Raw genomic sequence first — 15,691 nt, 5'->3', positions numbered from 1 at the left:
CCTAATGTTGTAAGTACATGTGACAGAATGCGAAGTGACAGAAAAAGACAAGTAGACATACGTGTACTAAATTAGTAATGTAATTGTTTTAGAAAGAATAAGAGTTTTCTATCCAATTTTCTTAAGATGCAATTTTTAAATTTAACAAAGCAAGTTAAATTATATGAAAGTTAACACTACGATTTATATCGTAAAATTTTCAACACAAATCTAATCTAGGTAGCTACATTGCACACGATTTCACTATCGCGGTCGACACATATACCAAAGAGTAATATACTACTCAACATTAGCAACCCCACCTCAACACGGTTTCAGACGCTGGAAAACCCTACCCCGGATTTGTTGCCTGATGGTCTTCGTGTGTAAGACCCGAACAAGTAGGAGTAACCTCTCAAATTTGCTACAAATTTTAAGGGTAAGATTGTGATCGTTACTCTATTTGACTACGTAGAAAGTTACCTATCAATTAAGTTCAACTCGAGGTTCAACTGATACACGAAAAACCATTTCCCAGTAAAGGCAATATTGGTAAGTATAGGTGGAACGTAAACTAATTCTCATGGCGTTCTCCAGGATGCAATTCGGTTACTTGTGTCGAATTATGTAATTAAAGATATTACTTTTATTCTGCTTTTATTAAAGGAAAGTTATCCATTGCACACCGAAGCAAATTAGTTATTTGGGGATGAAAAAGACATTTCATTCGGATTGGAGTTTTGCTGAAAACGAAATTATGAATGCAGTCAAGATCATTCTTCTGCACGATTACGTTTATCGAAACGCAATAGGTATACATATCAGTAATTCTATTCAGCGATAGAAAGATAAATGACTATGCTCGCGGTTAAAAAAAAAGCTAAATCTTTGTTAACCAGCCTTTAAGATTATTATTGACTAATACCCCTAGTCAATGGTTTTATTATATAAGCTATTAGAGAAATAAATAAACGGCTTGCAATTACGAATACTTGCAAAACATCTTTATGGGCGTGTGATACGTTTCTTGTGGTGAAGAATTTGAGGGAAAAAGTTAAAACGTTCATCTGACAATTTAAGTTTCTGGCTTGTTCATCACCTGTGATTTAATTACTCGCATTCAATACCTCATGTTGGAAGCGCTGTGTTTCGCATTTGCGTTTAGGCTTACCAGACCCGTGTGGCTAGGTTGTTGGGTCAGATGGGCAACCCGACGTCAGGGACCAAGCGTCTCAGATCAGAGGGAAGCACTCTAGGGTCTAGCTCAGGGTAGCCTGAGAAGAAGCCTAGAGGTTCTGGTGTACCCATGGGTGCATCACGAACTTATGGGCAAGTCGCTGCGGCGGGGCTTAGGGTGGCCATCGTTTCGGTATCAAACCCTGAGGGTTGTAAAGGGTTTCAATGACAAAACCAACAAACACCATTGCTCAGAAAAACTTCTTAGACAAAATAGCACAATGAAATCTCCGCGCCGGCCGGTCTTTAACTGATACCCAAACGTCGAACTTGATTAATAAACTTCTTCAAATTTACAAAACGAAATCGGCCGCTAACTGGACGAAAAACAATACTCCTTTATCTTTTCCAGACGGAAATCGCTAGACACTGGCAAATTAACTTCACAACCAAACCAACCATAAAACTTTAGGCTCCAAGACTTTCTTACGATGCCGATGTTTCCAAACGACGGACAGCGGTTCGACCTCGATACTGGCAATAAGCGTCCCTTTCTTCGCGTCCCTGGTCTTTATTGCTCTTGATGAAGAAGAAGAATCTCGACTCCAACTCGAAAGAGGAAGTGGGCACAAAAGTCGCGGTTGAAAATGCAAATTGAGGGAGAATTTTCACTAGCGCAGTTTTACCCTTTGCACATTTGTATTACAATATTCTATTGTATAAAGTTTGTGTGAAAATTTAAATTTTCGTTACTGATTTAGCAGTGTACTGTATGGCGGATGAAAGCTTCCATATAAATGCACAGTTGCCTTTTTATCTGATTGAGCGCATGATCTAACAACCCTTTGTAAACACTTGCTAGTACGGAATACCTCAAAGGATATTTTAAGCACACTTCATAATTGTGTACTAAGCCATATAAAGTCCGTCTACAGTATTTTGCCTAATTTCGTAAATCTACACCCTGATCTACACAAACCTAAAAATCGAGAACTGCCTGGTATTTCTTCAAGAGTGGTTTAAAATGAAAGAATTTCACTTATTAAACAGTTACGCCACATTCCTGTTTCTTGGTTGGGGTTGTATTGATTTTATCTCCCTAGGCCTTTATATTCGTATTTAGAAAGTTGTTTCATGTTGTATTTGAAATAGTTTACATTAAAATAACTTTCTATGCAAACACTTTCAATGCCCCATATAACTACACCAAAATTCCACATCATATTGTGCTTAGGTAACTTAAAAGCAAACGCTATAAAGCTGTTGGGATTATAGTCATTTACCTAAACAATAGTGAAGCAAAGTTAAGAGCACCAAATTTAATTCATGAATTCACAAATTGACGCTCTCTACCGACTGGCCTAGGTAGCTTAGGTATATTGCTAGATGTGCGCCGGTTCTACAATATTCAACATTGATTAGATCGAGTTCTGATCACGTGTATAATTATTGCGATGATAACAATTACGGAAAACCTTCTGGAAGAAATTAGGGATGAACCATGATGGCACCTTTATGTTACAAAATCATAAATGAAACACGATCGTCAATCTTGCTTTATTGCTTGACCAGGTGCTTGACTGACATCGGTAGTTCTATGATTTTCATTAGCTTATTTAATTGTAATCTCCAATTTTCCGTATTCTGTGCCATCATAAACTCCAAATGAAGTTAATATATTCTACCTTGAATAATTTGGTATTTCATTTTGAAAGCAGGGAGCGATAGCAGCTTCGCGGGGATAGCGACACGACTTGTAAACTTTCTACCACTTGAATGTCAAAATTGAAAATGTTTGAAATTCTTGACAGGGAAGGATAAAATCCTCGATATAAATTGTCATTAACTGCTAATTTTAGTTTTATTATACGCATCAGGGTGTCGTTCCTCCACATATTGTGCTCATATTTGTGTATGGCTAATACTAATTACCCTTACCCTAATTACAGAAGCAGGACAAAAAGTTTAATATGAAAACTTCCCACTTGATAGAACAACAAAATTATGTGAATAATTTATTATTTAGTATATCACCTTTCATCGTAGAATAAAAATCGCATTTTAAGCCAGATAATCACAGGGGTAACAATTAAAACAATGCAAAGATAAAAAAACGCTTTGGTTGATCGGATATATAACAAAGTTACAAAAGCAGTTGTCAACGACTTGGAAAAAGTACAGCTCTACATTAATAGCTTTGTTGGCCAAAAAAATAATTACCCAAACAAAATTCCCTTACAGCTATTTAACCAAAATAGTGACAAACCTTTATTTAAAAATCACTAACTTATATAAAAATTTCCATTCCAAAATCCAAACCATGGGTCAAAATACAACAAGACCTATAAGCACAATAAAGGGCTAAAGTATAAATTGTTAGGAGTGAAAAAATAGATTTTTGCTATGTAATTTATTTCGTAATTATCGCCGAAAAAATGCATTCCTTGCAGGTGCACGCCTCGATACCATGAGAAATTAAATAGCAAAGTAGAACAATCACTTCACTTCACGGAAAGTTGCCGCTTCTAATTGTTGCGGCAAATGCTATCAACTAGAGCTGTGCGATAATAGAAATTCACTATCGATTATCGATAATAAAAATATTATAAATAGTATCGATTACCGACATTATCAGTTATTTATATTATCGAATATCAATGTTATCGATAATTTTTTCTTATTATGAAAATGGCCACCTGTGGCAAAAAGGGTATATAAATTCTTCCAAAAGTAAATCCGAATAGGAAGAATTTTTTCATTATCTTTATGTACCTACATCCCGATTAGGGCTGTGAAATTTTTATCATTAATTGAGGTCTTGGTCTATAGATAATATCGATAGGTACACTTCATGAATCTATATATCAATTAGTTTTCGCAGCCCTATAATGCTTAAATTTTCATCCAATTTAGCTGGTCTTTTTATAAGTTTTAGCGTTTTATTCAATGGCTTCAGCAAAGAGTAACCATAATACCCTTTGGTTTTAGTAAGTTCGGCAAACAATCCGAAGTTTGACTTGGACTTCAATTCCTATGAATAATTAAACGATATACCGATTGATACGGAGGGAAAATATCCACTTGTATCCCACAAGTTATTTATGTGTTTTACTTTACATTCGCGCGTCTTAAAAAGTGTTTAATGGTGCAAAATGATATATAGCGAAATGTAATTAAAGAAGCCTATCAAATACTAACGAAGTAGCACGCTGCCCCTATAAAAACCTTCACGTTTATTGCAATTTTGTAACCAACCTTTTCTTATCCATTGCGTTCTTTTTGTACTCGAAAATGAACGACCCTTCCGAAAAATTCAAGATGTTCTTTTACTATGCACAAAAGAAAATTGCATATGTCCCAAACGCTATACTTGAGTGAGAAAATGAAGGCCACGTCCTTTCAATATTTTAGATTAATAAGCGCATTTAATTAAAAATTGTGGATTTATTCATGTATCGTGCAAGCTACCCAAAATTAACAACCAAATTAAAATGAATAATTTTCAAGCCAACACTAAATGTATTATAAAGATCGGTGAGACTAACCATAATATTCAATAACTTTTTTCGTGATTAGCGTAGGAGGGATTGCTTTCATGGTACAAGCGTCGACACCATAACGAACCAAATAGCAAAAAGGTTCAGGTGGCAGAGCCATAAGCTACCAAATACAAAAAGAAAAATATTTTGAAAACTGTAGGAGTAGTTAAGGCCTCGGGCGGACGGATTGACGGACGGACGAAGAAAGAGACCATAATAGCACGAGTTGGAAAATGTGGTAAAAAGTAGGTCAATAGCTCTTAACATAAGGATCTGGTAGTGAGATAGCCGTCGGGACGGACGGTTGGACAAAGTAGCCACATAGTGCATTTCGTAAATTTTTGAGGAAATGTTTTTTTACTGACTGGGACGTACTGAATACGCCAATTTTCTGCTTATTCTTTAAATTTGGTCGGAAACAAAATGCCCCTTTAAACACGATCTATTCCTGTTTAAGTAATTAATGCCATCCATTTATAACAGGGTTTTATTTGCTGCACAAATAGTTTCGAAATGGGATCACTAAACGTTCGGTAAAATTTAACTTTCTCGTTGAAATTTAAAATCTACATCCCATCTCTTTCTTCTTTCTTATTATTGTAGTTGAAAATAAAGCAACATATTATGGTTGAGTTAATTACTCAATGATATTATCATTGTATTTAAATACAATGATATTATGTAGTGTTTATTAACTAAAACAGGTTATCTTTGTTGCGATTTTAATACTAATAAAGGATGCGTCAGAGCAAGTACTTCCGTACAGCGATTCACACAGTTTTACTGCCCTTGATGAACTATGGCCCGACTCGATTCCGACCTATTGGCGCAGGATAATTTATTGTTCCGCGATTTAAGGAGATTTCGCAAACGATTTGGTTTAAAACTACCGTGATTTTTTGCGAAAAAGTAAACGTGCTGAATCCGTATGTATTGAGATCTCACGGTTAAAATTAAGCTGTGAATGACTTCTTAATCCCAACTGCACTGCAATCAAAAGGAAACGTAATGACCTCGATTACCGTGCCCTATTAACACGTTCGCTGCGGTACCGCTCAAAGTTGTCTCGTCGTTTCAGCGGCACCAGGCACATGTGTCTGGTGAGTGTTCTTTTCATTGTGACGATACCATACCAGACAAATGTGTCTGGTATGAGATTTTTTTTTATGATAATTTTTATCAACATGTGAAATTATTAAACGGTAATTTTTATGATCTTTACTTGAAAATTGTTCAATGAATGACGCACTTCAGTCGCAAGTGGCTAAATCAAAGGGTTGGAGAAAAATTCAACAACTAATATGAATACATTTATTTCGAAGAAACCATACAGTTATGTAACAAAAATTTATTCTAATTCACTTTAGCAATATTATTGTGTTTTTCATTAAAGCACGAGAGACACATAGCTGGTTTCTTTTCACAATCAGCACAATAACTGGACACTTTGGTAACTTTCTTGTCTGCTTCCTTACTAGATAAGGTAACTCTTAACTTTTTGTAGCAGCCAACACAGTTTCGACGGCGTTTTTTCCCTGGACCTTGTTCGACAGCGAATGTATGTATTCTTTTGGGAGTGGTTGCTGAGCTCATATTCTGTGCTCCAGAACCTTCTTCTACAAGCGCAAATGCAAGATTCTCCCTGAACCATGTTCATGTTCTGGTTGTTTTTGTTCATTTGAAATAGAGGAAATACTATCTTGCTTCAACAAATTCAATATTTTTTTGCTACGCGAAGCCATTATAAACAATAGCAGTATCCGTAATCACCTACACATCCTGCAACACGTGCTCAAGCTGTACCGGACACATATGCCTGGTGCCGCACATGCGTAAACCTATTTTCACAGGGTACGATACCAGACACATATGCCTGGTAGACACTACGCACTATAAAGTAGATAAGTTGCGCATGAGGGTCATATAGGTACCTGTAACGCTGCTATTGGTTAAGTGTATGTTAAGATATATCCTTCGTTGGAATGGGATAGATGGCATAATGAGTAGCCGCCGGAACGAAATTAGAGCTACCAGACCTATATGACTGGTATCGCAGCGAACGTGTTAACCAACAGAAAAACCTTGCATTCCGGCAAATTTTTCCTCAAAACTAAACAGACGCAATTTTAAGGACCAAAAACATCGCAGTAACAGCGCACGCTTTCCCCAACACGTTGTATATCGCTAGACTTATCACCAGAGTTACTCTAGTTCACTTTCCATATAAAGCGGTACAATTGTAAATTTCGCTATATTGAAATGAAATACGAAATCAAAAAAAATTTAAAACTGCAAAGCGATCCCCCGTTACACCAATGAACTGAACATTTTAATTGATAAATAATAGGTAAATAACCTATCTAGTGTACCAAATTAGCGGAGGTTGTAAACTGTTTACATGTGTATAAGGTTGATAATTTTTCGACATTTCACAGTTTCTAAATCTTGGTTCAATTACAATAATTCATAAACCTCTTGTCGTACTAATTGTTGTAAATTCGGAGCTGCATTGGTAACTGTCTATATTCACTATTAGACGCCGAGTGTTCCATTAAAGAAAACCCTTCTCCAATCCTTCCTGAAAATTGTAAAATAAGGTTTTTGATAAACCCTACTCACCTGTACCAAATACAAGAATCAACACTGAATAAAAGTAATAATTTCCCTCTTTTGGATCCTCAAACGAATTCGTCTAAAATTGCGCATTGTCTCCATGTAAAATGGCCTATCACGCTTAAACACAATGATTATGCTGGCTGGCGCTATGAATAAATGCTGGTAAGGAATTATGATTTCTGAAATAACTTCTTGAAAATGGTTGCATATACCTACCAAATTATGTCATGTGTATATTTCTGGTCCCCATGTCTATAAGTATAAGTAGTTCTTGGACCACCTCCACATATTTCGGACGTTGACAGAAGATATCCCGAAATAGCGCGAGAATTATTGTTACTGTAACCAGTCAACCAAATAAATAAATAAAAAATAAATAGCGGGAATATCCGTTTATTCACGATCATATTGTAATCAGTCTCATAATTGTCATTTTGAAGGATAAGGAAGTTGTGTTTTACAACACTTATTTTTCCAGGAGGGAGGAAAGTAGATTCTCGAGGTTAGTAATGTTCGATTCGAGGTTAGTAATATTTCATTACCTACCTCGATTTAGTTGCTAATATCCTAATGGATGGCGCTCTCATCGTAACTGTCTGACACAGATGACAGCTGATTTAGATGCAAATTGTTCAAAACCGCATTTTAAAAACAATTCTTATTCTTATAATGAGTAATATGGACTATTTTAAGCTCTGTGCTTTTTTTTGTAAATTGCAAATGAACGACCAAACGCGAAAATGTGAAATAAGTAAATGCGGACCGAAGTAAACACAAGTAGGAGTTGTGATTAACTTTAGCCAGATTACGGAGATGATGGTTTGTTTCACGTAATCTAAAACTAAACGATGGCGGTGCTAAATGGTTAAGTAAAAACAAAAGCAAAAAGAAACCGTTAATTATTGAAGGATAGGTAAGTGTATAAAACTCGAACTTGAGTTTAATGAAATTGATTGTTACTTTAGAGAGCCCATTACTGTTTAAATTTCTGGGTGGAAAAGTTCAATTCTTGTCCATAAGACATGGAAACATTGGGTTGCGCTTGCGACCCATGAGAAGAGCAAGGGATGGCAATTTATGGCATCATAATGTTGCATATCGGAGACGTCGTATAGCACTACCTGAAGAGGATACTGCCATACTTTGTTATTTTCGCGTGCCCGTAAAGCGAATGAGCCACTGGGCGACGTTATGGGCGACGAAACCTTCTGCTACCTCAGCCGATCTACAGCCACCGAACTGTTTTAAGTTGAAGAACTCCACTAGCACTTGCTAATATTGTAGCGATGAGATGCCAAAAACAATGTCCGTAGGTAATGTAGGTAATTTGTCACATTTTAGAAATAGATAATGCTATTTTTTAGGGCTATCGTATTGGAACAGGTGTTTAGTGACTACCTGATTGGATCTGGAGAATAAATCTTTCGTTATTGACATCTACACAGATTATAATACTAATATTGTAACCCAGTCTAAATCTGTAATCATAAAAGATCGCTGTAGGTACATTTTAGAATAATAAAACTGACATGGTCATTAGGCATTAGGTTTGAATGTGGATCACAACATTATTTGGTCGTTCATAATGTGGATGATTTCTTTACCTTTACCTCATTAAAATAAGCAAGTAAAACATGAAGTTTTACCTATACTTTTTCCTGCCCACCATTGTTCATTCTCTTCAAAAATTCATTCGGGGAGTAAATTTTTTACTACACTCAATTTCCCTTATTTGAGGGGATGTACATTGAAATTCTTTAGTATGGGCCATTTTTTAACATTAATATGAATATTAATTAGGTAAATTTCCAAATCTGTATTACCGACAACATTTTATGTAGGGCAATAATATTGCAGATGGCGCATAAGATGAATATACTACGTATAAATTTAGTGAATTATTTTATTTTTGATAATGGAATGATTATAATGATGATCGTGAATAAAATCGTATACGAACCTCGACGAAAGGTTATTTTTCTTAGAATATAATCACCCTCGGCGCTGCGCGCCTCGGGTGATTAAAATTCTTCGAAAAATAACCTACTTTCGCACTCGGTGCGTAATATACTATTATACACCTACTTATACCAAGACCAACACCGTAAAGTTTTAATTAATGTACCGATCTGTGTGCCATAAACAGTCCTTTATTAAAATACCGCCGTCGCTTTAGTCGTCGTCTCTTCCGTAATGAAACACCTTCTGGATCCAGCCAGTCTTACAGTAATTCGGCGTACAACATAACCATGTTGAATACACCTCAGATACATGCTTCAGATACATCCATCTATATGTATACAATTGGGGCACCAGTTTTCAACTGATCTCTAATAAATCATAAATCATAATATTTGATACTTGATCCCATGGCGAATGCACCTTTCTTTTATATAACTTATGTTTAATATTCATCAAACAAGAATTTAGTTTCGCGTAAATACGACCTAGAATAGTTGCATTACAACAATTGGCAAGTAAGCAGTTAAGCAAGAGTAACAATAAATTATTATCGTAGGTTTTATGTAGAGCAATTAGGAAATGGGTTGTAGGAAATTGTATACTATTAATAACGTTGTCATCAAAATATGTAGAGTAGGTAATTGCAATGTGCACAATCATTCTGTATATAAACTGTACAAAAAGTAGAATAAAGCGACTATTGAATAAAACGTCTTTAGTTCACCTGCATCTGAGCGTCCAGGCCATAATTTGGGGAATGAGGCCGTTCTCCACTCAGTGCAGTTTAATAATATCCCCCCGGATATTAAACATGGTCCTTCGAGCAATTTAAACCAGCGACCTATGGATGGACGGTCCGGATAAGACGTCAAAATAAGGAAAAAGACGTCTGAAAAAGGAACTAAGGAATTAGCACCATCCGAAAAAGGGAATAACGGGTGAGTGACTGAAAAATTTTAGGAGGAACCGAGTGCTCAGGACAGCACTGCATAACGGAAAAAGGAAATAACCACCAACCCAACAAGGCAAGTGGTAAACCAATTGGTAATAGGCGCTAAGGAAGGCGTCAAAGGAAACAAAACGAAAAATAAACACCACACGAAAAAGGATTAACGGGTGAGTGACCGAAAATTTTTAGAAGGAACAAAGAAAATAAACCACCCCGTGGCAAAGGGTAAATAGCGGAAAAATAATCAAAAGGAATCCAAAATGGAGGAAATGAATAAATTGGTGGTACGGCAGCAGGAGATTGGAAATGACATATCCAAACTGCTGTCCAACTCAAAAAAGGATACAGCAGCCCGGAAGACTGCAAAATACATAGAAGAACGGCAGGCGAAATTAGAAGATTACCATCGGGAGGCAAGGAACAATCACACGGAGATAATCAAATTAAAAATTTCAGAACACGATTATTATGCAACAAATTTCATGGACCAAATTGAGGCAGTATACAACACTGCAAAGGCATACTTGAATGGGTTACAGAACACTGAAACAGATGGAAAAATGGACGAACAATTGATGAGGGTCAAAAGACAGGAGATTCGCATTGAACAATTCTACACAACAGCAGCTCAGATTACAAAGGAACGGGAGATGGGAAAGATATGCAAAGCGTTATATAACGACATGCAAAGGAGATGGGAGGTGATAAGCGACAACGAAGTAGAAATACAAGTCAATGAGGTAAGATTTGCTCACGAATATTTTACCTTGAAGAAGTTTGGCGAAGCACAAAAAGAATACTACAGAATACAAAGCCACCTAAAAAACGAGTGTGAGGACAACACTACACGGACGTCAAAAATCAAGCTGCCTAAAATAAGGATCCCGACATTCCGAACTGGGTATGAAAACTGGACTCCGTTTCATGATCTGTTTCAGAAGCTAATACATTCCAATGAAGAACTCTCGGATACAGAGAAGATGCATTACCTGAAAGGCCATTTGGATGGAGAAGCTGCCAAATTAATACAACATCTACCGATAACCGAGCAGAACTACGCCACGGCTTGGGACATATTGAAGAATCGATATCACAACACAACGTGAGGCTGATGGTATCAAACTTACTGGGCAAGATGATGGGTGCTCCGGCAGTCGAGAAAGAGGACGCGGAACAGCTGAAACGGCTTCATGACACAATCCGTGGGTGTCTCGAAGCAATAAATAATTTGGGGACAGACACAGCATCATGGGATACAATTGTAATAAAAATTGTATCAGACAAATGGGATGTTGAAACCAACAAGCTGTTCGAGCAGTCACTGAAGCAACCAAGTCAAATACCCAAATTAGAAGAAGTGATGGAGTTCTTGAAGTTGCGGTTCCAGTCCTTGGAGGCATCAGAACAAAGACCAAAACAATTCCAAGAGCAATCAACATCGAAGTCAAGATGGCAACCCACCAGCGCAATTACATGTTACTACTGCAAACAACATCATTCCATGGAAAGGTGCCCGAAATTTCAGACGCTTGCAGCACCACAAAAGATGAAGATCGTTAGGGAACAGCAGCTGTGCATCCGGTGCATGAAACATCATCAACAATACAAGTGTTATTCCACAATTAACTGTGCAACATGCAGCAGACCACACCATACCATGCTGCACACCCCATACAACGGAACATCAACACAGGCTACAAGACCAGCGAAATCAGCCTCCCACGCAGTCACAAGGTCGGGACAGATGGAGACGAAAAGACAAGACCACCAAGTGTTGTTGGCAACCGCAATGGTGAGAGTCCAGGATATAATGGGCGATCAGCAAGTGCTGAGGGTTTTGGTGGATCCAGGGTCACAAGCATCCTTCATCACCGAACAAGCGGCCCAGGAACTGAAGCTACCAAGAACCAAGATAACTGCGATGGTTTCGGGGCTTGGAAATAATGAACCGAAGACAGCAAGGTCCCAAGTTATGGTTCATCTGCAGCCACGGCACTCAAGTAAATACATGTTAACAACAGAGCTGATCGTGCTACCCAAAATTACCGAAAATTTACCACGGCAATCATTCAAGATGGAAATGGAATCTTGGCAAAATGTGGTACTGGCAGATCCAACCCTAAACATCCCAGGTCCAATAGACATTTTATTAGGAGCACACGATTATGCAAAAATAATAATGGAAGGGATCAAGAAGACAGAAAGCGAGCTACTTGGACAACAGACGCAGTTCGGATGGGTTATATCTGGACAAATCACGTATCCAGCAAAGAAGGGGAGACCGGTACTAGGAATGGTATCGGTGATTAATGAGGACAAACAATTAGCCAAATTTTGGGAACTGGAGGAGGTAGATGTCCCAATTCGACAGAGCGAAGAAGATCAATGGTGTGAAGACCATTATGTTGCCACCACCACCAGAGGTCCAGATGGAAGATATACCGTCAGAATACCATTCAAGGAGGAACCAAAAGAAATGGCAAAATCGCGGCCACTTGTAGCAACACGAGCAATTCACCTGGAGGTTGTTAGTGATATGACAACAGAGGCATTCATTGCAGCACTAAAAAGATTCACGGCCAGGAGAGGACGTTGTCAGCACATATACAGTGACAATGGTACCAATTTCGTGGGTGCCAGCAAAATTCTGGAACAAGTTCAACCCATCGTGCAAGGGAAGGATGTTCAAGAAGAATCCACTTCTATTGGAACGCAATGGCATTTCATCCCACCAGCAAGTCCACATATTGGTGGAATCTGGGAGAGTGGCGTCAAGTCACTTAAATATCACCTGAGACGAGTAATAGGCGAGGCGACGTTAACATACGAAGAATTAGCCACGTTAACTCAACAGATAGAGGCGTGTCTAAATTCGAGGCCATTAATTAACACCGGAGAAGTAGTAGATGACAGCATGCTATTAACACCGGCGCACTTTCTGATTGGAAAACCTATATTAGAGCCGTTTGAAGAAACAGGAGACAACAATGTCAATCTGGGCAGTAGATGGAAACTATTACAAAAAATGAAGAGAGAATTTTGGCAAGCTTGGTCAACGGAGTATCTACACAACTTGCAACAGCGGTATAAATGGAAGACCGCTAGGGATAATATCAAAGTCAAAGATGTGGTTCTGATCAAAGAGGATCATTTAACACCTGGTAAATGGCCGTTAGCAAGGATCGAAGAAGTACACCCAGCAGAGGATGGAACTGTACGAGTAGTAACCGTCACCAAAGCGGATGGGAAAAAATCAAAACGCAGCATACATCAATTAATACCATTAAATTCTGAAACAGGCGATAATGAATGCGTCAAAACATCAACATCACTAGTGAGCACTGCCAGATCACAGAGGGTAGGAGTTAAGGCGTTGCTGATCGCAATATTTCTAATGGTGGTAACAACAGGGGCAAATTACACCATAACATACCCTAAACCAGGACTATATGTGGAACACATTGGAGAAGCAAGAATAGAGAGAGGAATATTTAGAATCGAGGTCCAATATAGTAAAACCAGAATAACTGAAGATATGGAAAAAGCAGCTGTTAGCATAGACAAGTTTAAGGCACTATGCAATAACGTCACATCATTAACAGAAAACTCCCACTGTGAAACATTGGTACAACACATGGATGAACAAAAAGACCAACTACGATGGCTACAGGATGGTCTACAACACGTGATAGGTGTACGTGAAAGAAGAGGAATCTTAGGAGACATCTTAACATCAGTTTTTGGAGTTAATGATGAGGTGTATAGAGAAATCGACACACTGAACAAGAATCAACAAGAAGTTATTCGAAATTCCGAGCATCAAACAAAGATAATGTTATCCGCCATTTCTACATTCAATGACACGGAGACGAGAATTACAAACCAGCTGGAAAGGTTTCGCCTTAAATTAAATGAAGGAATAGAGGCGATAAATCACATGGAAAAATGGTATAGGCAAATCGACGAAAACAAGCTAAATATACAAGTACTTAATACATATCAATTAGCGATGAATCTGGTTAGTGAAATTTATAATCACTACCACAAAGTACTAAAAGTACATTACCAACGAGGGAGCTTTTACGACTTACTGTCAGAAACCCACATCAGGAAGGTAATCTTAACAGCGCAACAACAGCTGCCCAGTAGCATGGAAATTTTGGCACATCCAATAAAACGAACAATGGTGCAACGGAATGACACTCACATACGCGTGTTCGGAGTGTTTGTGGTGGCAGAGATCACGGAATACGTGATTATGAAGATCACCCCCATTCCTTTAAAGATGGAAGATTCAACCGTTTGGGAATTAAGTACAGACAACAACATAATTAGCGTTGACTACAACAATCAATTATACTTCGAATTAACGGACGAAGAATTCAAGAACAGCATTAAGATAGAGAAGCACAAATTTCTATGTGCACCTACAGTAGTAAAAAAGATGGAAGACAGCCCTAACTGCATCATAAGGGAAATTTACAACCATACGGAGAACAGCAATTGTAACATTCAACAGCATACAATTACCAGCACCATATGGAAACAACTTTACATGGAAAACACGTGGATGTTTATTACCAAACAACCCACAAGAGTGGCAATCATATGCAACGGACGTCGACAGGAGGTTATGTTAAACAATACGGGAATCATCAACCTATCCCAGGATTGTCGACTACAAACGAGGCAAAGCATCTTAAACCCGAGAAGAGATAAATCTATAATGGTACTCGGCAGTTACATCAAACACGTTAATATCAGTACTCAACATACCAAGAGGCACCCACACCACGTACATCCACTGGAAGAACCTGTAGTGAAGGCCGGAGAACAGTTGAACCAGCTAAGGGATAAGGAGCAAGAACTACAAAATCACATTAGGGAAACTGCATGGCAGAAAGTAACAACACATTCAATGATGACGAGCACTCTAACTACCATAATAATCATTACGGCATCATTGGCTATTGGAGGAGGTTATATCTGGTATAAACGACGACAACAACCATCCCGGCAAACAACAGAAGACATAAAGATGGAACCAATAATATATGCTCAACCAGAAACACAAGGGCAGAACACCGTTGGAGCTGTCGCGAGTCGGCAGAATGTTTAATATTCATCAAACAAGAATTTAGTTTCGCGTAAATACGACCTAGAATAGTTGCATTACAACAATTGGCAAGTAAGCAGTTAAGCAAGAGTAACAATAAATTATTATCGTAGGTTTTATGTAGAGCAATTAGGAAATGGGTTGTAGGAAATTGTATACTATTAATAACGTTGTCATCAAAATATGTAGAGTAGGTAATTGCAATGTGCACAATCATTCTGTATATAAACTGTACAAAAAGTAGAATAAAGCGACTATTGAATAAAACGTCTTTAGTTCACCTGCATCTGAGCGTCCAGGCCATAATTTGGGGAATGAGGCCGTTCTCCACTCAGTGCAGTTTAATAATATCCC

General features: G+C 37.9%; 1 protein-coding gene and 1 long non-coding RNA gene across 3 annotated transcripts; one reads left to right on the top strand and one right to left on the bottom strand.

Annotated features, from left to right (window-relative positions):
- Nucleotides 1-7,103: 7,103 nt before the first annotated feature.
- LOC116163148 lies at nt 7,104-7,622 on the bottom strand. The gene is made up of 3 exons (XR_004143683.1): nt 7,527-7,622; nt 7,320-7,469; nt 7,104-7,272 (listed from the first exon to the last, which is right to left on the bottom strand). It is a non-coding gene; the product is annotated as an uncharacterized LOC116163148 (long non-coding RNA).
- A 3,707-nt stretch (nt 7,623-11,329) lies between these two features.
- LOC116163752 lies at nt 11,330-15,691 on the top strand. 2 transcript variants are annotated; one of them, XM_031477853.1, is made up of 3 exons: nt 11,330-13,216; nt 14,360-14,548; nt 15,231-15,691. In XM_031477853.1, the coding sequence occupies exons 1-3, from the start codon at nt 11,333-11,335 to the stop codon at nt 15,255-15,257; spliced, it is 2,100 nt and encodes a 699-aa protein (XP_031333713.1). In that variant the 5' UTR covers nt 11,330-11,332; the 3' UTR covers nt 15,258-15,691. The 2 variants fall into 2 exon arrangements, with proteins under 2 accessions (XP_031333713.1, XP_031333712.1); XM_031477852.1 differs by having other exon boundaries at nt 14,360-15,691.

This window comes from Photinus pyralis, unplaced genomic scaffold (genome assembly GCF_008802855.1).
Source record: "Photinus pyralis isolate 1611_PpyrPB1 unplaced genomic scaffold, Ppyr1.3 Ppyr1.4_LG2, whole genome shotgun sequence".
NCBI classification, from domain to species: domain Eukaryota; kingdom Metazoa; phylum Arthropoda; class Insecta; order Coleoptera; family Lampyridae; genus Photinus; species Photinus pyralis.
This window is presented reverse-complemented; position numbering and strand designations above follow the sequence as displayed.